The sequence below is a fragment of the Heteronotia binoei genome, chromosome 21, assembly GCF_032191835.1.
Source record: "Heteronotia binoei isolate CCM8104 ecotype False Entrance Well chromosome 21, APGP_CSIRO_Hbin_v1, whole genome shotgun sequence".
Lineage (NCBI taxonomy): Eukaryota > Metazoa > Chordata > Lepidosauria > Squamata > Gekkonidae > Heteronotia > Heteronotia binoei.
Window position 1 is genome coordinate 159448495 of NC_083243.1, and position 24498 is coordinate 159472992.

General features: G+C 42.1%; 1 protein-coding gene across 4 annotated transcripts in view; it reads right to left on the reverse strand.

The window, feature by feature from the left end:
- The window catches only part of LOC132590232 (tetraspanin-4), a 487277-nt gene that overhangs the window by 68855 nt on the left and 393924 nt on the right, over positions 1 to 24498 (reverse strand). For 3 of the 4 annotated variants that reach the window (XM_060263204.1, XM_060263205.1, XM_060263202.1), the window contains one exon: positions 19372 to 19446. The exons of the other annotated variant lie outside the window; for it this stretch is intronic. In XM_060263204.1, coding sequence (XP_060119187.1) covers positions 19372 to 19446 — 75 coding nt within the window. The remainder of the gene's footprint in view (positions 1 to 19371; positions 19447 to 24498) is intronic. 4 annotated transcript variants of the gene reach the window in all.

A 24498-nucleotide genomic window follows, 5' to 3' on the forward strand; every position in this document is an offset into this window, starting at 1 on the left:
GGGGGGAGACAGGCACAGTACAGATAACTGTCCCTTTCCCCAAACATGGGAATAGCAGCCCTAGGGTGGTATTTTTGACAGGAACAGAGTCACAATCCCATTTTGATAACTCCCACCACAACCCTATGCCTGTTTAATTTTAGGTCTGTAGAGTCCTGGCATGGATCCTTAGAACTATGTCTGTTACGGTTCTTCACCATCTTTTACTGGTTTTCCAACTCTCAAGTTTCTTCAAGAATGCTGGTATAGATAGTAAGCTCAATAACCCATATCACCCTCACAACAAAGCCACTTTCCTATTCTTATTTGTTTATACATTAATTTTTAACCCACCCAATAGAAGTATAGGAGCAAATCTTGTTTTTCTTTTAAAGGAAAATACTTTGGGACCTTTTTTCTTTCCTTAAAAAATAGCTTGGTTTATAACTTCCAGTTTGCAGATGTTAAATAGCTATAGCACAGCTCTGTGCATAAATCACAGGTATGGGGACACCTGAATAAATAAACCTATTGGGGAGTGATATATAATGCTGCAAAAACAAGTAAATTTGGTCTTTATTTTTGCCTTTGGGAGAACATCCATAATAGCAATATTATGTATCTGTATAAATACAGATGTAAGTGGAAGGGCAGCATATGTTATTCTGGGCACATTACTTACAAAGTCACCACTGAAAATAATGTGCCTCTGATCAGCAACATGACTGAAAATTCTGCACTCATATTCTTCCTTCAAATTGGTGGGAGGAGAGAGAATATGAGAGAAGACTTATAATTGTTTGTGAGGGATGAGTTAAGAGCTTCACTTGAAGTTACACATATTTTCCTCTAAGAAAGTAGTTGTACCATTTTGCATTCTAAACCACTGCCTACCAGCTATATGTTGCTCTGCTCACTGTACCTGATTCCTCGTCTGATGAAGTGTGCTTGGAGCACACAAAAGCTTACATTCTGAATAAAACTTTGTTGGTCTTAAAGGTTCAACTTGACTCCTACTTTGTTCTACTACAAAGAATTAGTTCAGATTCTGTTCACACATTGTTGGTTGGATCCTATACTTCTATAACAGGAGTGGCCAAACTTGCTTAATGTGAGAGCCACATAGAATAAATGTCAGAAGAAGGAAGGAAGGAAGGAAGGAAGGAAGGAAGGAAGGAAGGAAGGAAGGAAGGAAGGAAGGAAGGAAGGAAGGAAGGAAGGAAGGAAGGAAGGAAGGAAGGAAGGAAGGAAGGAAGGAAGGAAGGAAGGAAGGAAACAAACTAGATTGAGGGAGAGGTGGAAATAAAGCATCTTTAACTTTAAATATATTCTCCAAGCTGCTGGCTGGCTTGGAGAAGTGATTTAAAGAGAGAAATGCCTTCTCCGAGCCAGTCAATAGGGTGGTGGGGGCTTTGAGAGCCACACAATATATGTGAAAGAGTCACATGCAGCTCCTCAGCCACAGTTAGGCTACCCCGTTCTATAAAGTGAATACACTTGTGGAAGTTATTTTCTCTGCTGCCCTTTCTCACAGCAAGCCCCTAAGCCTTCCCCAAACATTTTCATGAGGGTTGGTTGACTTTCAGAAACAATGTAGGATGTGCACGTGTGTGTGGGTGTGGGGGGCAGCTACATGGGAGAATTCCCCCCTTTTTTTCAAGCATGCCTTTGTGAGCCACACAAGAGGAAAGGCTATTTTTGTTAACTCCTTTTCTGGATACAGTCCTCCATGCCACAACCCATATTATTCTTGATAGACATCCTCTCCCATCCATAGGAAACGTTTTTAAGGAAAGCCTAGGGTATTGAAGTAGGGCGAGAGAACATGGCAAAAATTATTCCCAAAAACTTGCTCCATTCACAGGATCCAACCATAAGGAGTTAGGTGAATACCTCAGTGTTTCAAGCATATATTAAAAATGCTAGATAGGATTGCAACTAATATGTGCTGGAACAGTAAGCTATTGCACAAGTACATTCATCAGAGACCTAGGGTTGGATCCACTAGAAGAGTTCACTGAAAGTATGCGCACATCCCATTTTCCCCTTCCCTAAGCAGTTTGCTGTTTATGTCTGATTTCCTCTATGAGAATCAGAATTGCCTCACAAGCAAAATGTGTCATAGGATGGGGTGCTGCAGTTGCAGCAGAGAATTAAGTAAAATTGTCACTTTCTCCATGTTCTGCTGACCCAAGCCAGAAACGGAACAAGGGAAACAGCTAATTTAATTGATTGCCCTTGTGGCTATAGCATCCTATCCTGTGGTGCATTTTGCATACAAGTCTCTTCAGTGGGGTTTCAGGACAAAGGGCAGGCTGCTTGAGACAGGGGACAGCAGGAGAAGATCTGCTTTGGCAACACTTTCCCTGAACTCTTCTGGAGGATCCTACAAACCCCACCCCCCAACTGACTGTAGCTGTTCAGTGTAGACCAAGCAGAAAACCTGGGTTTGCAATGTATAACAAGTGAATTGGCTGGATTCTATTTAGAAGAAAGGAATTTATTCAGAATTGCTTCACAGATGATGGGAACAATGGAGTAAGAAACCGGAAAGGTTAATATGCAATTAAAGGGTCAAACATTAAAAACAAACTGTAAAATAAATCATAAACCAACATACATGTATTTATTGTAGAAAGCTAAAACCATTTAAGGGCCCATCATAAGCCTCTATCCTATGTACAATCATAAAACCACAAAAGGGAACCCAGTCAACTTGACCTGACGCGTTTCGACTAGACTGGTCTTCTTCAGAGGTCAGAAACGTAAGTACACATATTGGCTCATACTGCAGAATAGAATAAAACAATAGAACAATGCTGGACCACAAGGAAATTTAATGAAGTGACAAAGGCTTAAAGATATTCTTAAGGCCTCTTATTCTACAGCCTTATGTCTTAATCAAGGGCATACATATTGCACCCAGTGTCTTATTGTATCCCACATGGTCCAGAATTGATCAAGATAGGTGTAAGGTTAGAGCCAAGAGTTAAGTGTAGTGTACTGAAGCTGGTCAGTGCTCTGTGCTACAACTGGTCATCAAAGCAATACATATTCACATATATTAAACAGTTCTTTTGTTACTCTCTGAAGTGTAAAGTAATGTCTTCAATATGATTTGGAGATTGTGTGACTCATAGCACAATGCTGTCAAGGCATGGTGCACTGTAACAGGCTGAGAATGGCTTGTCAACACATTTAATCAGGACTTTTTTCTCCTTGTCTCTAAAATAGCTGACTAAAATAGCTGAGAGGGATATACATTAGGGGACAATTTCTACTAACACACCAAGTAGCTCGCACTGTAATGAAATTAACTGAGTTATATCTGCTGTATACCCACAGTGAACTCCAGAAAGTAGTTCCTGAACTCCAGAAAATAGAATGACTGTACTAGTTCTAATTGGCAACAGTTGTCTAAAATCTTCTTGAATATAAAACACATTGTATGGGTGGCTAGATACTGTAAGCTGATATTTACTTATCCGTTACAGCCATACAATGCTTTATTCAAATATGCCCAGAGGCAACCTTGGTCAGCCATGCCCAATATACACCCAAACTCAGGGATCACTCCTGCTTCCTCACCATAAAACAGAGAATTTGTGACCAATCATATTCCAGCTATCCTCTCCTCATTATGCTTTGCTATTAATAAACTTTGTTTTGCTTTGCATTGGGGTAGAACTTGGAAGATCCTGGTTCAAATCTCCATTCCCTTATGCATCTCAATAGACTATCACAGGCTACTCCTTATCTCAACCTAATCTCTCATGAGGCTGCTGCAAAGATAAAATGGAGAAGAGGAACATGTGTGATGTCCAGGGCTGGAGGCCAACTTAGAATGCCCCCCTCCACCGAGTGCCATGCAACTTCTCCATCACCCAGGAGATATAGAGGTGACTGGAAGATGGTGAGCCTTTTTACCTGAGGTTGGCAGGGAGACTTAAAATGGTGCCAGCAAGGGAAGAGGAGGTCAAACTGCTCAGCATTGGGGCACCCAGCATCTCTCTGAGTGTTGGAGCAGTGGTAACACTGGCATCTCCGCAGCTGACAACAGCAGTGGCAACTGGCTGCAGAAAGGTGGAGGAGAGCCACAAGCAGCACAGGAGGAACCCCAGCAGGGCCTGATGTGACCAGAGAAGGAAACCACCCTCCAGACCAGCCCTCACTCAACCTCCACTGCTTCAAGATGAGTATGGAGTCACGACAGCAAAAACTGGTTGGGGGCAGAACCATGGACTGGTAGCAGAGGTGAGTTCATGGAATGAGGAAGAAATAGAAGCGGAAGAGAGAAAGGAGGGTTAATCAACAAGCAACCCCAGTTTGGCCAGCTGCAACTGGTGAAGGTGGGGGGGGGCAGTAGCTGGGACTAGTGAAGGGGACAGATGGTTTGCCCATAGAAATATAGGACAGCTAGTCAGTCCAAGGAGGAAGCAAAGGGTGAGGCACCTTCCCTGCATTAAAGGAATGGCTGTCCTCGTGAAGAAAGAGAGAGGATGGCTTACTTGCCTTCCTCTCATTTCTGAGGTTTGCTTGGGGGAATCACCAAGGGGAGGGCGTAATGTCAGAAGAAGGCAGCAGACGTGGACAGAAGGGTGAGAGCATCACAAATGACCTTAGTGCTTTGTCCACTTCTTTTTAAAGAAGCCATTAGTACATTGACAACTTCTAAAACTTTCTCCTGGAGTAGAAAAAGACATCCCTGTGATCCAATGAAGATGCCTGTCAAGATTGACAGGCAGTAATGGGCACAACAGAACATCAGCCAAATTCCCTGGAAATATATTTATTTATTTCAGGAGAAATCAAAAGAACTTCAGAAAATTCTCATTGAAAAGGAAAAGTAGAAACCAGTGCAAGAGGAACAATCTTGTAGAAGGGTCATTGAGTTGTTCATACTCCTTGGAACGATGGGTTTCTTCTAAAAAGAAAGAAAATGATGAGCTCTCAACAACATGCCAGGAGTGATTGGCTGTACATTTTGCTATATGATGGCAGTGTTGCTGCTGAAGCACATGCTGACGTGATTTACACTTTAGTCCTCTTTGAAGCAGAGGCATCAGTACTCTGTGCGTGGTGTGTGCACATGCCTCCACTGCCTGCTGCTGAAATTTCTGCCCTGGCTGCACAAATAGGATCAAAGAAGAGATCCCCAAGAAGGGAAGCAGCACAGCCAGCCACAGGTAATACTACTGTGATCAGTAGGCCCCAGTTAACTTCGGAGGCAGTGCTTTTTTGGGAACCATGCATCTGAGGTATAGGTGTTGGGTGCTGGTTCAAAGACTGATAAAAACTCTGTCTTAGGCCACCTGCTTTTAGACAGTCAGAAATGATCAGTATCAACAGGGAACTCGGTCCATATCTTAAAGTTAATTGGAAATAATGTAAATTAATCTTGGTGATGTGGGAATCGAGTATATACGCAACAGGGTGGAGGCAGTGATGTTTCTGCTTATTTTTCTCCAATGGCATGAAGAAACCATCATTATTTCTCTATTTTGTACCAAGAGGACCCCTCTGCATGCTGCAGCTACCTGCTGATCTCCAGGTACATACGGCATATGGGAGCCAACTGAGGCTGGCCTATATGAAAGATCAACCAAATGTTTCTTGCTCTGGATGTACATTCTAGGCTTTTAAAAATATTATGGTGAACTCCGTTAATGGGAATTCCTTGGTGATCAGATTCAAAGTGGCCTTCTTTATGTTGTATTCTTCATAATAGTAGGTAAACAACACTTTTCACCTCTGTGCCAGCAGGAGGCTTGACACATAAATCTATGCATGCTGTGAGCAAATGCTATTTCCAGGATGCTGGATTCCTTTTAAGGTAATCTTTAAACAGGGCAGAAATACAGAAAAGAATAGATATCTCTTTGAAAATGGGGGCTGTAACATTCCTGTGTGAATATCTTCTCCCTATAATTTCATCCAGTCATTTCTTTTAGCATACTTTAGAATGAGATTCAGGCTTATTGCTCACTGACACTCTAACCTGTGTCTCCACTATACCGCTTCGGACTGCAAGATATGGGCTTCCATGACTAAATGCTCCCCCATATAAACAATTCCCTCCAGAAGGAAAAGTAGATGTCGAGGAACAATCAGAGCAGACAGATGGCACAGCAGAGCAATAATTTCCTGAAGGGTATGGAAAATACTTTCCATGTAAACTACTGTCTCACTTGATAAGTGATCAACAGTTTTTTCTTCATTTTGACATGGCATTATTTTGTCTGAAATTGCATGGGGATCTTTTGGTGTCAGTCTCCTTTCCTCATATTTATTCTGAATGTGCTGAAGTGAGTACCTCATAAAAATAATAATCATATATATATAATCACCCAAGTAGATGCATACTGAGAATAAATCATCATCCTAACAAAAAGAGAAGCCTGTTCACCACCAAGAATAGTGATGTAAGTCAACATGAGCCTGGTTCTGGTGCCTCCTTGCTCTCACTTGATAGCCCCAGGAATGTGTCAGCTAGGCAATCAACACAGGTTGGGCCTCTTCCAGCAGGTAGTTTCACTAAACAATTCCCATCCTACCCTGACTGTTATTAGGCCAGAAAGAGAACAGATGGGAGAAGCTGTCCATCTTGAGAACCTGTGAGAAAAGTGGGCTATATTTCCCTTAAGGAACTTACAGTGTGGAGGCAGGAAACAGTTTCGTTCAACAAAGCCGAAACTAGGGAAGAAGTACTAAATTTCCCCTCTACCTCACCATGACCAGAATTGCTGACTCATGTGGCTTCTCTTTTCATGTTAAGGCCATCTAGTTGGACCCGAAGGAGGATAGGCTGCTGACTAAGAAATTCAGAGGCATGTTCTGTAGCGGAGGGAGGATTCGAGAGGCATTAGACTTAAGAAAAGAGAAGAGCCCTACTGGATCAGACAATGGTATATCTAGTCCAACATTCTATCTCACACAGTGGCCAAACAGTTCCTCTGTATGGCCAACAACAGGACAGAGGGATTGAGGCCTTCCCCTGATGTTGCCTCCTGGCTTTGGAGTGGCTTAGTGCCTCTGAATGTGGAGGTCCCACATTCAGTAGCCATTGATAGACATCCTCCATGAATCTATCTAATCCCTCTTTAAAGCTGCTTATTCCTACATCCTCTAGCAGTTCCACATTTTAACCAATCTCAGTGCAAAATAGTATTCCCTTTTGTCTGTCCTGAACCTACTGCCCATCAGCTTCATTGGATGTCCCTGTGCTGTACTATTTTGGCAGAGGAAGAAAATTTTCTTTGTCAGCTCTCTTTACTCAATGCATAATTTTATAAACCTCTATCATGTCATCTCTTTCTAAACTGAAAAGTCCAAGACTCTTCAGCCCCAAGGGAAGGTGCTTCAGCAAGGAGTGTGTGCTCAGTACAAACAGCCCCCAAATACCTAATAAATATCTTATCAGTATTTATTGGGTAGTTTCTCAGCCAGTCATCAAGAGAGCTGGAGATGTGACTATCAAAAAAATGGCTACCCACAAAAACCTGAAAAATACTTGGGATTTCTCAGGGCTGCCAGATAGCCACAGTTACAGAGCTTTTAAAGTGCTCTTGGTCCATTTAAATGCCTTCGGAGTGAACTCCTGGGCATTTATATGTACTGCAGTCCCTTTAAATGCATTTGGAGTTCACTTGCTGTGCCATGGCTTGGAGAAGGCATTTAAAGGGACCACATCCCTTTAAATGCCGCCCCCTTCCACTGGAAGCAATGCAGGATGGGGGCACCTTCTTCTGGGGCCCAGAGAATCAGATCCCTTGGCAGAATCTTTTAAACATTTGGGGACAGGGAGTTTAGGAGAGGCACCAGCAGCTATGCTGCATTTTTGATGTCTCTGCCTCAAAAAAAATCTCCCTGCAGAGCTTTAGATACCTCTGGATCAATTCTCTATTATAGCCTATAATAGAGTAATAATAATAATAGTAATAATAAGCAGCAATCCTTAATATTTCCCATATCCCAATACCATACCAATATTGGGATCTGGGGATATAAGGAAATCCTAATATTTTTGGGGTCCAATATACCTGAACCTGAAAAATACTGATTAATTTTGTGTGCATACCCATAGCTTCAACCCCCTAATTGCTTTGGTTGCCATCCTCTGTACTTTTTCCAGCTCTGCATTTGATATACAATAACCAGAACTGTATACAGTATTCCAAATGAGGCTGCACCACAGATCTATACAGGAGCCTTACAATATTCTGAATCCACTACCCATCAACTTCACTGGATGACCTCAAATTTTACTATTCAGGGAGCGGGAGAAAGAGTTCTCTCTGTCTGCTCTCTCTATCCTGTGCATAATTTTATACAGCAGGAGCTCACTTGCATATTAGGCCACACCCTCTGGTGGCACCGTCGTTTCACACAGCCCACAGCCCACGTCGTTTCTACAAAAAGCCTACCAGGAACTCATTTGCATATTAGGCCACACCCAGATGCCAAGCCAGCTGGAACTGCATTCCTGTACATTTCTGTTCAAAAAAAGCCCTGATTTTATAAACATCTATTGTGTCCCCACTCAGTCCTCTCTTTTCTAAACTGAAAACTTCCAGATGCTAACTTTTCCTTATAGTAAAGGTGCTCTAACCCCTTTATCATCTTGGTTGCCCTCTTCTGGACTTTTTTCCAGTTCAGACCAGTGGCAGGTCTGATGAAAAGAGAAGGGCAATATGAAAGCATCAAGCAAACTGGACAAACCTATGGCTGCCAACAAAAGTGTTCTACCCTTTTCGGAAGCTTAATGTGTGGAAATGAGCAGGTGAAGCTTTCGTGGCTTGGAGGTAAATAGCATCCCATTAAAACTCTTTAAAGTCTTTTTTGCCAGGCTACCTTACCCCCCCCCCCCCACCACCACCAGTGCTTGGCTAACTGATCAGAAGCGTTTGAGGAGATATCAGGGCTTCTTTCTCCCTGACACATTTGCTGTTTGTGGCGAGGCTTCATGGACACCCAAACTGAATCTTCCTGATGTTTCCAACAGCCAATACTTTCGAAAATATTTCATTGCCTCATCTGGAATTATGGGTAGGGAGGAAGGGGAGATAGACACCACTATGCTTTACTCCCCAGTAAATTCTTGCCAGAAATTATTAACATAAAGATGTGATAAAATTCTTTTATCTTTTTTAGCCTTCTTAGCACTGGCAACTGTGTTTGCTTTCTGCCCTTTTTTTGGCATAATGTTGCACACTGTACCGAACCTTTCATTAATCTGTCTTTTATTATGCATAAGCCTCTTGCTTAAGAGGCCACAACTAATTCATAAACCATTGCAGCATATGAGTAATTTAAAATTATCATTGGCAATGTAAATCCTCTTGCATGACAACTCTGAATTTTTATCTGCCAGGCAATCTACTTTTTAAGACCTTCTGGAGCAAGCTTCATGATTTTACTATTTTTACGAGTGCAAATAAAATAAAAGTTGTGGACTTTCAATAATACTGGGTTTAGATATAGGAGGAGTTGTGGCTCAGTGGTACACCATCTTCCTGGCTTGCAGGAGGTCCCAGGTTCAATCTTCACATTGCCAGTTAAAGGAATCAGGTAATAGGGGATATGAAATGCCACTGCCTGAAACCATAGGGAACTGCTGCCGGTCTGAGTAGACAATATTGACCTGATGGACCAATGGTCTAATCATTTCCCCTATAATATAATTCTCCTGTCAGACTGGTCATCATGGTTCACCTAATCTCCCAATGGCAACACAGCCTGTCACTCAATCTCAATGGAGACCAATCCCTACCATCCAGCCCCAGGACAGACAAGGATTCAGCCACTACTTCACAGAGGAAAAGAAGAAACCCTTCCTTTGATTGGCTGAGGTAGGGGGGAGGAGGAGAAGAGTCAGAGAAAGCCTTCCCTTGACTGGCTGAGGGAGGTGGAGGAAAAGAGCCAGAGAAAACTTTCCCTTGATTGGCTGGGCTACTCCCTCTCCTCCTCTGGAAGGGAAACAGCCAGAGATGGGAGGGGATGAATGGTGTCCCATAACAGCAGACCAGAGAGAGAGGGGGGAGAGGGAGGGAAAGTGAGAGAGAGAGTGAGAGAAAGAATGAATTCCTGTGCTTAAAACCAACAACGTTATCAGAGAGACCAACAACGTTATCAAAGTGTTGGTCTGAAGGGTATCACTAAAGGCCTTTGAGGGCGAATGCATTGGAGTCAGTCCTGACTAGGGCTGTCAGTTCCAAGTTATTGGGAATTTCCTGGAGATTTTGTAGTGGAGTCTAAGGAGGGCATAGGAGTTAGGGCTTCAGAGCAGGGTCTGTCAGACCCAGATTCTTTCTGCGGAAGCTGACTGGTTGTTTTCAGACCAGTTACAGACTTTGAGCCTAACCTACCTCACAGGGTTGTTGTGCAGATCAAAGGGAGAGAGAAGAATGGTGTAAGCTGCTTTGTCCCACTCCCCATGGAGAAAGACTGCTTTTCCTAGGTAGAGGGTGCAGGGAGGGGATGGAAAGCTGAAATAATAATCATCATCATCATCATCAGCCTTTATTGGCATAAAAGAGATCAGTTATACAGAGTAAAAGGATTACCGAGTTATACAGAATAAAAATTACCCATAAAATACAAATTATACAATTAAAATTTAGAAACATCATTACCAATTAAAACTATGGTTACAAAATCTTTTGGCGTATCATGGTGGCCAGAAAAATGAACTTGGCTACTATTTCAGTGTCTTTCAGGGAGAAACCGCTCAGAAGCCTACAAACTTTCAAGGCATCCAAGCAGTCTCCTGATTTTTCTAAAATGGACGCAGAAGTGAGTTACAAAGCTGTGAATATAGCAAACAGTGGAGCAAGACATGAGGGACTGTTTCAACGGATGTGTGGTCACAAGGACAGTATCTAAGAGAGAAGATCGTCTTGTTAAATCTGCCAAGAAGTATGGCAGAGGGCAGAGCATTACATCTAGCAAGAGAGAAAGCTCTTCGGTGCTGGGGTGTCAATAAAAGGGAAAAGTATGAAGCCATTTTCCCCATGGTGAGAGGAATCTCAAAACACAGGGGAGAACAGGTTTTATTGGCCAGACTATATAATTCCTGGCATTCAATGTCCAAAAGTCAACTTTTAATTTGGTAAAATGCTGCCGAAACCGACAGCATGGACAATGATTCCAGGGATAGGCCCAAATACTTGATTTTCCCTGCAATATATTCTGACCAGGTGGAAAATTTATATTCAGAGAGCATATGGTGGGAAAAGCTATCAGGTTCAGAGACAGAGTGTAGACGGAGCCAGAAGTTGACAGTAGCAAGCCAAGCTCTGATCACCAAGAGAGACATGCCAGTTTCCAAGCATATTACTGCAAATGGAACACAGTCTGGCCAGCCTAAGATTTTTCGCAGGAATTTCAATTGGATCTGTTCGATGGATTGGTCAAAAGCATGGATCCAGATTGGGATGCCATAAAGTAATTGTGGAATCACTTTGGTCTTAAAGATTTTTATGGCCCTGGCACAAATTGATTTCCTCTGCCATAGAAAAACCATGCTATGGCCGACATGCTAACATTAGTAATTTTTATATTATTCTGGAAATTAATGCCTAAATATTTAAAATGCTTAAGTTGTTCTATCCTCCCCCCCCCCCCAATGGACCAGCTAAAGGAGCTCCTTCTCTTAGAGAGGACTACAATTTTAGATTTGTCATAGTTCAGCTGGAGCTTATCGTTCGTGAGGAAAGCTGAACATAGAGACAACAGCTACCTACTCTGGAACAGGATAAAAGCACAGTGTCATCCACATAAAGTAATAAAGGGATGTGGATTGCTCCAAGTTTGGGGCTATGAAGCTGAAGTTATATCAGTTCCTCTACAGAAAACAGCTGCTTTGGGTGGGTGGGAAGACAGCAAGGGTGGGGGGCACTCATCCAGAGCCTCTTTCTTGAGCCCATTGTATTTTTCTTCACAACAGGCCTTATTCCTATTAAATAATAATTCCCTAATGATGGTGGCCAAATGCAGCGCTTCCATTGGCTGACAGGTGCACTCAACAAACCATTAGCCCATCATGTGTCAGTCACCACCTCAGGTTTCCCATTGGCTGACTCCCCTGTCCCTTGCCTACTGCAGGCTCAGGAACATTTACCATCAAAACACTTACCTCAGAAACAGACATATCTCTGACGCATCTCTATGTCCTCTTCATCAACCAGACTCAGAAAGGGCTGCTGCTCTACTGTGGCCTCATGAAGTGTTTTCTCAGAGGCCATGGTAGCCACCTCTTTCCTGTCCCTCCCTCTCTTCTGCCCTCAGCCTCGCCCCAGGACAGATGAGAACTGGGCCACAGGGGAAGCTGATAGACAGAGGCTGTTGCTAGGCAACCAGTAAAGGGAGTTATTAAAGGGAGAGCCCTCAGCTGAATATAATGCCATAGAGTCCACCCTCCAAAGCAGTTATTTTGTCCAGAATAGGGAAAGAGATCTGTTGTCTGGAGTTCAGTTGTGATCCCAGGAGATCTTCAGGCTCCATCTGGAGCTTGGCTACCCTAGGCCTGGCAGCACCCTCTGGGTGACTTGATGTCACCTAACTGGCATAACTTAACAACTGTTCAGCAGCAGCCCCCATGACAGCCAGTATGACTTAGCAGTTGTCAACTCCAGGTTGGCAAACTCCTGGAGATTTGAAGGGTGGAGCCTGGACAGGGTGGGTTTGAGGAGGGGTGGGACCTCTGAAAGGTACAGTACCATAGACTGCAAAGCCATTTCCTCCTGGGGAATACTGGTTGCCAATTTCCAGGTGAGAGCTGGAAATCACTCAGAATTTTATAACTGCTCTCCAGATGGCAAAAATCAGCTCCCCTTAAGAAAATGGCTACTTTGCAGAGTGGACTCCGTGTCATTATATCCTGCTGAGGTCACTTCCCTCATGCTTTGGTCCCCACTGTGGAAAAAGACTGTACTTTTCCTAAGAAGAGGCTGCAGGGAGGGGGAGTAGATGGAAAGTTGAAGTCAGATCAGTTCCCCTACAGAAAATGGCCACCTTGAGGTGCATACTCTATGGTAAACTATAAGACAACCAAGCCAGGCCAAAAAAAAAAATATGCCACAAGCTCATAGTGATGCTAATCGCTGCAAGGCTGAACATGACAGGAAAAGGTGGCAACAATGCATTGCAAACAAAAGGAATAATGACCTTCAGCATCTGTGTGACCATCATCATGCCTTCCATAAACCCCATAATTATTCTTCTGACTGGTATGACTTAACTAGGTTTGCCTTCTTGCTCTTGTTCAGCAGCAGCTCCCCTATGACACCCAATTTGACAGCAGGTTGGGAAATTCCTGGAGATTTGGGGGATGGAGCCTGGAGAAGGTAGGGCTTGAGGAGGAGTGGGACCTCAGACAGGTATAATGACACAGAGTAATAGGCTCAACCCTCCAAATCAGCCATTTCCTCCTGGGGAACCACTGTTACCAGTCTCCAGGTGAGGGCATGAGAACTGCAACTGTTTTCTAGATGGCAGAGATCAGCTCCCCTTGAGGTGAAGGGGAGTGATTGCCTTCCCTTGGATGGATGGGAAGCAGTGTTTCCTCTAAACTTAGTTAGCGTGAACTAGTTCACAGATTTTTAGCCTCCAGCTCACATATTTTTGTCTTAGCTCAGGAAGGATGACCCCAGAGCACACTAATTTATGCAGTAGCTCACAACTTTAATGCCAGTAGCTCACAAAGTAGAATTTTTGCTCACAAGACTGCAGCTTCCAATTGGTGGGAAGATAGTGGGGGGGCACTTATCCAGAGCCTCTTTCTAGAGCCCATTGTATTTTTCTTCAGAGTGGGCCTTATTCCTAGTTTAGTATAAAGCAGCTTCACGTGTTCATAAAATTCAGGGCGAGTCAAATAAGCCCAATTATTATCAGCAGATATCTGATAAGAATGTATCATAAGAACATAAGAGAAGCCATGTTGGATCAGGCCAATGCCCCATCCAGTCCAACACTCTGTGTCACACAGTGGCCAATATATATATATGATGGACCTCTGCTCCATATTTTTATCCAATCCCCTCTTGAAGCTGGCTATGCTTGTAGCTGCCACCACCTCCTGTGGCAGTGAATATCTGGCCATTTGTTCTGAACTCAAGATGCTGGTTACGGCCTTTAAAACCCTTTATAGTCTGGGGCTCACATATCTGAAGGACCATCTTCTCCCATAAGTTCCTGGGTGCCAGCTACAGCTTTCAGGTTGTTACCTGCTATCTGTTCCCCCACTTAGAGTTGCCCACCTACTATTAACCAGAGTACAGGCATTTTTCATCATGGCTCCCACTCTGTGATATGGGCTCCCTGAAGAGGTGAGGCAAGCCCCCTCTTTGAAGATATTCAGAAAGAGTGCTCCAAGCCTTATTTGTTTGCCAGGGCTTTTGATGGGGGTATGAACAGCAGACCTATTGGTTTTTAAAAACAAATATTTGAGGGTTTCTAATGCTTTGTATTGTTGCTGAATGCTCAATATTATTAAAACTGTCTAAATATGCTGATTCCCCCAGATCAGTTGCTTATGTTATTCCCTTCAGTATAAACATTGTTGCCATTTTCACTCTATCTGGATTATCAGTATCCATTCCAAGTATGTAGAGGAGCTTCACAACTTTTTCAGCAAATCCCTTACAAATGTTTGTGTTGGTCATTGCCTAGATGTGGGCATTCTTTAAGCACAGGAGTAAGGGTAGTGGAAGGAAACCTTCCATATATTTGGGTTAAGGTGCTTACACACACACTGAATAATGTACTTCCAATCAGCCCCGCAGCTAGAAATTTTTGGGAGGGGGGGGGCTGTGGAGGCTTGGCTGCTTCTTCCAGCAGCCAGCCGCAGGGCCCCAGCTCTCTCTCTCTCCAATTTCCAATTTGAAAGTTTTTATTAGTTTCAAAGAATTAGGAATAGCGGATAAGAAGGGATAAGAAATAAAGATTACAAATCAGTCTTAATCTGCATAGAGAGTACTTTCAAAAAATACACGTCTGCATTTGCTATACTTTCTTAAAATACATAGATTGTCACATATTATTATCTCTTAACTTTGCATTGTCAACATTTTGATATTTTGTATAATAAATGTTTTTGTTAAAATATCTGTTGAATTTGACATTTCCTGTAAAAGCAATCTTGTAATACAGAATACAGGAAAAAGGAGATATAAGTTCACACCAGAGAATCTTAAAAGCCTTATCTAGCCAGGCATAGAATTTCAATTAATATTTTCTTGCTTCTTACTTAGATTTCCCACCCAACACCTGGGACAAAAAGTCCAGCTCTGCTGTTCCCAGAATTTTTTCCACCAAGTCCATTCTCGTTGGAATTTCCTGAAATTTCCATCTCTGTGCCAAAAGAATCCTGGCTGCTGTATTGAAATGCGCCAACAAATGTCTCATCTCTTTGGAATAGTCCTCAGGAAATATGTTCAATGAAAATAGTTCTGATTTGAACTGAATCTGTGTCTTCATAATCTTCTGTAGTAATTCATGAACCATTTTCCAATAGTCCTTCACCATCTCACATGTCCACCACATATGATAAAAAGAACCCACCTGTTTAGCACATTTCCAACATTTGTTAGACATATTAGTATACATTTTACACAACTTCTGTGGAGTCATGTACCATCTGTAAAACATCAAGTTCTCTTTAAAAGTTCTCTTTAAAAGTTACTGACCTGGTTAATTTAATATTGAATTTCCACAATCTCTCAGATTCTTCTAATGTAATATTATGACCCAAATTTTTCGCCCAGTGGATCATACAATCTTTTACAACTTCATCTTGCATCTTCATCTGTAGTAGGTATGCATATAGTTTAGAGATTAGCTTTCCTTGAGGACCTAGAAAAATTTTATCAAATGGGTATTGTTTTGTGTTAAAGCCTATCGTCTTGTCTTTGACGTACCTAGATTTGACTTGCATTCTCAACCACCAATTCATTTTAATGTCCATGCTTTTCAACTCTTCTCTGGTTTTCAGTTGATTGTCTTTTCCCAACAGGTCATCATATCTATAACTCTGGTTAGGTTTTAAAAGATTTGGATGAGTAAATGCTTCCACTGGAGATACCCATCTTGGAATTTTTTGATAAATTCTCATTTTTAACCATGACCATGTGTTATACAAAGATTTCCGAAACCAGTGGTTCTTAAAATAAGAATGTCCTTCAAGTCTTTGATACCATAGATATGCATGCCAGCCCAGATTAATATCATGTCCCTCTAACAGCAATTGCCTCTTATCATTCAATAGTATTCAGTCTCTTACTCACAAGAGCACAGAAGCTTTGTAATACAATCGCCATTCTGGAAGGCCCATACCTGCTCTCAATTTAGAATCTTGCAGTAACTTTAGTTTGATTCTTGGTTTTTTGCCTTGCCAAATATATTTAGAAACCATCTTACTCAATTCTTGAAAAACCCCACTATTTAAAAATACTGGGATAGTTTGAAATATAAATAATAACCTTGGGAGGATATTCATCTTTATTGAAGCTATTCTTCCCATTAAGGATAAATTCAAATCATGCCATTTTTGCAGGTCTTTTTTAATTTCTTTAAGTAGTTTATCATAGCTGTCCATTTTTAAACTGATGCACTTATTTGAAATAAGTACACCTAAATATTTGATTCTTTTCTCATACAAAAACCCTGATTTTTGTTGAAGAGATTGAATTTGTTCCATCATCATATTCTTTGTCAAAAAATTTTTGTGGTAGTTGATCTTCAGTCCTGCCAAGTAACCAAATTGAGTGATCTTGTTTATAAGACAGTCTATTGAGTCTATTGTTTGCTCTAATATAAAAACTAGGTAATCTGCGAAAGCTCTCAATTTGTATTGTTCACCTTTTACCACTGCTCCCTTGATACTTGTATTATCTTTTATCTGGTTATTCAATATCTCTAAGCATAAAATAAAAAGGAGTGGTGACAGTGGGCAACCTTGTCTTGCACCCTTTTGAATATTAATTGCTTCTGTTAGTTCACCATTCACCATCACCCTTGCTCTTTGGAAAGAGTATATTGATTCTACTGAATTCCATACCTTTCAGTTGTTGTAACATAAATTGCCAACGAACATTATCAAAAGCCTTCTCAGCATCCAAACAAATTAGTGCCAGTTGTTTCTCTGGATGAGTCTCATAATATTCCAATATATTACAAACTGTTCTAACATTATCTTTCAAATATCTTCTAGGAAGGAATCTTTCTTCAAACGTTGTGCCAATATTGCAGCAAAGATTTTATAATCCACATTTAAAAGAGAGATTGGACAATAGTTTTTTATATCTTTCAAATCCGCACCTTCTTTTGGGATTAAGGATATTGTAGCTTCTTGCCATGAAGCTGGTATTTGGCCTTCGTCTTGAATCTTTTCAAGGAGACGTTTAAATGGTAACAGTAAGGACTCCTCATAAGCTTTGTAGCATTCAGCTGGCAGTCCATCTGGACCCGGGGCTTTACCATTCTTTTGAGATGCCATTAAATCTCCAAGTTCCCTTATTGTTATTGGTTCATTTAAAATGTTTTGTTGTTCTTCTGTAAATTTGTTAAGATTATTTTGGTTAATATAATCTCCTAAATCTGTTTTGTGAACTTGTTTATCTTCATATAGCTTTATATAAAATTGTTCCACGATTTGACATATCTCCTGTTTTTGAACTTTCTCTTTATTATTTTCATCTTTCAAAACCGGTATTATTCTTTTGGCATTCTCTTTTCTCATTCTATAGGCCAACCACCTTCCAGGCTTATTGGCATGCTCCAAAAAGTTTTGTCTAGCATATCTCAATTTTATCTCCATCCCCTCTATGAGTAACAAGTTCAATTGATGTTGTGCTTCTTTAACCTTATTTTGGAACTCCTGTCTTGTCGGTTGCATTTTTAAGTTCTTTTCAGCTTCTCCAGCTTGCAACATTAGTTTTTGAAAATTTTCAGTTCTTTCTTTCTTTTTCTTGGCACTATATCTAATTGTGAGGCCCTGAAGTATGCTTTAGCAGTGTCCCAAACTACTTGCATCTTTACATCTTGTGTCATGTTCTGTCTGAAAAAGGATTCCATTTCAACCTTAGATTCTTTAAGAAAATCTTTATCTTTCAGAATTGAGGTATTTAACCTCCATGATCTTCTCATTCGTGTGCCTTTGAACTTTACCGTTACAGGACTATGGTCTGATATGACTCTTGTTTGATTTTCTGTCTCAACTAAATCTTTGACCAAATTTGTAGAGAGCCAACACATATCAATTCTTGACCACATTTGATGACTAGGAGAATAAAAGTCTTTTTAATTTGGGTGTCTTGTTCTCCATGCATCAACCAGATCCAATTCTTCTGCTAGCTTCCAAAAGCTTATTGGCAATTGAATACTTTTACTTTTAGCGGGCAGTGCAAGGAGAGCTTGGGAGGCAGGGAAGAGTCTGGGGAGAGCGGCGGCAGCAAAAACGGGGCTGCGGTGAGAGCGGGGGAGGCAGGAAAGAGCCTGGGGAGAGCGGCGGCAGCAAAAACGGGGCTGCGGGGAGAGTGGGGGAGGCAGGGAAGAGCCCGAGGAGAGGGGCTGCAGTGAAAATGGGGCTGCGGGGAGACCAGGGAGGCAGGGGAGAGCCCGGGGAGAGTGGCTGTGGCGAAAACGGGACTGCGGGGAGGCCAGGGGCGGCAGGAACAGGGTGGGAAGAGCCCGAAGTGAGTGGCGACAGAGATGAAAACGGGCTGCAGGGAGAGCAGAGGGGAAAGGAGGGGCCACACAGGTGGAAGGGGGGGTTGGGTGGAGGGGCCATTCCCCCCAGGCCCCACCGTGGCTATGGGTCTGCTTCCAATCCACTTTCAGTGCGCTTTGCAATTGGATTTTACTTTATGAAATGGCAAAATCCACTGGCAAATGAAGGTTAAAATGCATTGAAAGTGGACTAAAAGTGCGTTATTCAGCATGTGAAAGCAGGAGGGTGCCCGTATCCTTATCAATATATATCCACTATATATGTCTCTTCCTGATCACACACAGTGTCCATTTCAGAATTTCATAGTTTCTGATGAATGTCAGTTTGGGACTTTCATAGTAATGCACATGCCCTTATTAATAATTATCTGGGTTTTTAAGAGCCTGAGTTCTCATCAGCCTTCCCTGATTAGAGTTTCCTATATCTGAGTAGTCATTGTGTTGCTCTTGTGTTTGACCTTGAATTACAAGTTAGCTGGAGAGAGAGGGGGGCAAAGAACCCATGTAGTAGACACTACTTATGTATTCTGCGTACACTGTTCCTGAAAGGGAATGCCTTAAGAAAACACGATATGCATGCCAAGTCAAAGGCTTCATGATTTATTTATGAGGAAAGTGGCATACAATTTGCTGAAGGGGAGAGAAGACGGGAAAAATCTTTTGACATACCTTGTCGGTGTACACAAAGAAGAGAATCACGACGGTGAGCTCCAGCACGAATATAATTAACAGCATGATAAAAAACTGTCAAGAAAAGAGGGGATGGGTGGGAAAGAAACAAAAACCCAGAGACATCAAAACCTGTTTAATTTTCCTTATATTGCACAACAGAAGCATCCATGCAAAAAAGATTGGTCTCAATCAGAAATAATTCTCACTGAAATAACTGCTTGTCTTGTCAGCTCCACTTCAAACTATAGCCCACGTAATTGAGTGTTCCTCCATACCCTTTCTTCCCTCCTTCAAAATCCTCACACATATTAGGGAAAGGTTCTTCTTCCGGACATGCTCATTTCCTGTATGCAGGGAACCGTTTTGCAGAGGGGCATATGCAATTATGTGAATTTCACCTGCAATCTGAAGTGATACAGTTCAAGCATAAGTTTACCACCCTAAGGAAAGCTATGCCCAAGTTGCTCACAAGCAGATGGTAGGCTGGGTCCCAACTAAAATTTCTGTGGGGGGAGAGGGGGGGGTTGATTTTTGCCAAATCACACATCCTATGGCCAACCTCAGAAATCCTTCAATCAGCAGAATTTTTAGGTGCGTATTATTATATCAAATAATAATGATAAACTTTTATTTATACCCCGCCCTCCCCACCTAGGCAGGCTCAGGGCGGTGTCTGGTGTGTTTTCAAATTAAAAGAAGCCAAAGAAGTCATGAGAAGAACCAAGGTTTTAGACACACAGGGACCTGCTTCCAAGTGCAGCTGTGCTTGCATTAGCTTCAGTAAGAGTGGAGGCAAAGGCACACATAATCCCTACACACAATTATCCACCAGCTGCCCTCCCCCCACAGTGTCTTTTCCCATGTGCAAAAACATTGCTGGGTGGGAGGCAAATGCTGTTGCGGAAATAGCCACAAAGGAGAGGGTGAGAAGTCCCCACCCCACCCCCCACCGACATTTTTCCATTTCAGCCTCCCTGGACTACTTGTGGTTTTTAAAAAGTCAGGGGAGCAGAAACACACAGCTATATGTCACATTGAGTTTTGTCCTGAAAGACTCAAGAAGCTAGGAAGCGAATAAAAAGTACTGCGTATTTATTTTGTTGCCAAACTCATGACTTCCAAGTACATTTCATGAGCTGACACATGGGAATAAGACACACCAGGGCTTGCAAGCTTCAGCTGACTGAAACACTCAACAAGAGAAAGACAGATTGTACTTCTCAGCAGTTGTTTCCTGGAAATCAGTGACAGACATGCGCAGCCAAGACTTTCGGTTTACTTGCCTTCACTGTATCTATCTATTGCATTTATGTTCTGCTCTGCCTCCCAAGAGCTGAGAGAAGTCTACACAGTTTTCCATCATCCATTTTATCTTCTCTACAATACAGCGGGGTGGGTTACACTGAGAGGGAGAGAAAGAAGCTGACTGGATCAAAGTCACCCAGCAAGCTGCATGGCAGTGTAGACATTAGAACCTGGGTTGCCCAGGTCCTAGCCAAACACCTTAATAACTATACCAGGGATGGCCAAATTGTGGCTCGGGAGCCACATGTAGCTCTTTCACACATATTGTGTGGCTCTCAAAGCCCCCATTGCGCCATTGGCGATCTTAGAGAAGGCATTTCTCTCTTTAAATCACTTCTCCGAGTCAGCCAGCAGCTTGGAAAATGCATTTAAAGTTAAAGTTGCTTTCTTTCCATCCATCCATCCATCCATCCATCCATCCATCCATCCATCCATCCATCCATCCATCCATCCATCCATCCATCCATCCATCCATCCATCCATCCCTCCCTCCCTCCCTCTATCTATCTATCTATCTATCTATCTATCTATCTATCTATCTATCTATCTATCTATCTATCTATCTATCTATCTATCTATCCATCCATCCATCTATCTTTATTACTGTCTTGTGGCTATCAAACATCTGAGGTTCCTGTCTTGCAGCTTTTAAACTTCTAACATTTATTCGATGTGGCTCCTACATTAAGCAAGTTTGGCCACCCCTGAACTATACCATATTGGCAAAACATGCTCACTATATGTGGCCTAATACCCCATGATATGCATTCTAACTGCAACAATGCTGTATTTTTTACTTGGAACATAAAAATGTACATATTAATTGTGGTTCTTTGGTTCATCACACCCCTCTGTGGCTGTTCTAATCAAGAATCTATTTCCAGATGAAAAGGCTTTTTATAAAAGAGTAAGCTTGCTACCAGAATTATCAGGAAAATGTAATCAAACCACTTGAAGGTTACCATGTTTACCATTTCAATAGAGACTGAGGAAACGGGGTGGGTGTGTTGTACCTTAATGGAGTAAGTCTGATTCACTTAAGATTCTTTCACTGTAATAATATTTATTTAAATAATTCAAAATTGCATCCCATCTGTTCAATTGATTACAACATTAGCCATCTGTAGACATTATAGTCACATTCATGTGTTGTGGGAGCCCGCCAGTCACACATATGGGAACACGTAGGTCTCTGCACTGCTCCCAATATGTGTGTGAATTGGTCAATTCATGGGTATAGCTTCTTTTTACATGAACCAGAACTCTGATTTCCCAGGATTTTTGGTTAGTGTGAATGGAAGTTTCACCTATATGGAAAATCCATTCATTGCCTAATTCACACATTATGTAATTGCACATACCAGGTACATTGGGGAGACTGCTGTATTCCTGTTTTATGCAGCTTGTGGGCTCCCACAACATTTAAATGGAATACCAATGCAATGTCTGCAGTGGGCATCTTCTCAGGCAGGCAGAAGGTGGTGAACGTGTATGGATGAAATCCAGAGATGAGACAAAAGGGCTGTGCCCTTTCAAACATTTTCTATGATATTGAATTGTATGCCTTTTTGGAGGAGAAGACTGATATGAACTGATCTGAATTTATTCAAGTATTCAGGAAATACTGCCTTCATTTTGCATTGGCTTTGTTTGCCTTTAGTGATGGTCATTTTGTTGATCTGGACTGGCTATGTAAAATTATATTATCTCATTCTCAATGTCATCACTGGGGAAGGCGGGATATAAATCAAACAAAATAAAATAAAAAATAAATCACCAGTTGTCAAATGCTCTGCCCTAGCCTTTTACCAGGGAGTACTGCCCTCACTCATGTTTGTCTTTGCTTGCCTTCTGTGACATCATCACATGGCCAAATTTGATTGGCTGATTGACTCCTAATTGGCAGAAGATATCAATATACCAAGAAAATGACCCAGTAATTATAAAAAAAACAGCATCAAAGCCAGGGGTCATTTTGTAGAAAAAAAGGTGGTGGAGCTCAGCCAGGGATTGTTATGCAGCTGCACCTACTATTGAATGGACAAGGTGGGAAGGAGGTGGAACTGTCAGAAAGGTTCAGGAGCTGTGCTCCTGTGAGCTCCCGCTGAATCCAAGGCCTGATCAAAGCAGAAGCAGATTAAGAAACAATGACAGTGAATATGGTTTGTTTAAAAATGAAAATATTTACCAAAACACTTTGGAAAAAGTTTCCTTCCTGCCACATTACTTTGAACTTTATTTGATTCAGCTCTAATAAGCCATTATATAAACTATAGGGGAATATGCCACATATCCAACCCCAATTTGAAAAACTTTCCAGAGGGGGGGGGAAATCTCTATTTGATCTTAAAGCACCATAATTTACTCCCACATAAACAAAAGTAGGTTGCATCAGGATGAAAAAAATCATCATAGGACTTTGATTTTCTCAGTGTTAGGAAATCAGTCCTCTTCAATGCAATCATTCCATTTTCAATTGCAAGAAAATAATTAACCCATTTTAGTACATAAAGGTAAAAAAGTAGTCCCCTGTACAAGCACCAGTCGTTTTTGAATCTGCGGTGACGTTGCTTTCACAACGTTTTCACGGCAGACTTTTTACGAGGTGGTTTGCCATTGCCTTCCCCAGTCATCTACACTTCCGCCCTCCTCCCCCCACAAGCTCATTTTACCGATCTCAGTACTCATTTTACCGACCTTGGAAGGATGGAAGGCTAAGTCAACCTGGAGTCGGCTACCTGAACCAGCTTCCGCTGGGATCGAATTCAGGTCGTGAACAGAGGGCTCCGACTGCAGTGCAGCTTTACCACTCTTTACCACAGGACAGAACATATGAAGCTGCCTTATACTGAATCAGACCCTTAGTTCATCAAAGTCAGTATTGTCTACTCAGACTGGCAGTGGCTCTCCAGGATCTCAAGCTGAGGTTTTTCACACCTACTTACCTGGACCCTTTTTAGTTGGAGATGCTGGGGATTGAACCTGGGACCTTCTGCTTACCAAGCAGATGCTCTACCACTGAGCCACCGTCCCTCTCAACAAGAGACAAACATGTCATAGAAGTCAGGGAGGATGTGATTAATGGAGAGGTGTTCCACCATGTTCTCATTTCACAGCATGCCAGTGTAGCAGAAAATCTGGTTTCAATTAGAGTTCTCAAGTGAACATTTTTCCATATTCACTACCACACTATCACTCTTCTACTATGTGCCTAAGGTCAAAACTACATGATACATAATTTAACATACAAAGCTGGGGGCAGGAAGTGGTTTCTTGCCCAGTTGTTGTACCGCAAGTGCAATTTGGGTTGCCAAGTCCAATTCAAGAAATATCTGGGGACTTTGGGGTGGATCCAGGAGCAAAGTTGTGACAAGCATACTTGAACTCCAAAGGGAGTTCTGGCCATCACATTTAAAGGGACCGCGCATAGGGTTGCCAATCAGCAGGTGGGGGCAGGGGATCCCCTGGTTTGGAAACCCTCCCCCCACTTCAGTGTCATTAGAAAGCACGGGGTGGGGGGGGGGTAGAAATGTCTGCCAGGCACTTCATTATTCCCTATGGAGACAGATTCCTATAGGGTATAGTGGAGATTTGATCTGCTGGTATCTGGGGGCTCTCGGGGGCTGTTTTTTGAGGTAGAGGCACCAAATTTGCAGCACAGCATCTGGTGCCTCTCCTCAAAAGACCTTCCAAGTTTCAGAAATATTGGACCAGGGGATCCAATTCTATGAGTCCCCAAAGAAGGTGCCCATATCCATTATTTCCAATGGAGGGAAGGCATTTAAAAGGTTTGTGGTCCCTTCATTTGATGGCCAGAAC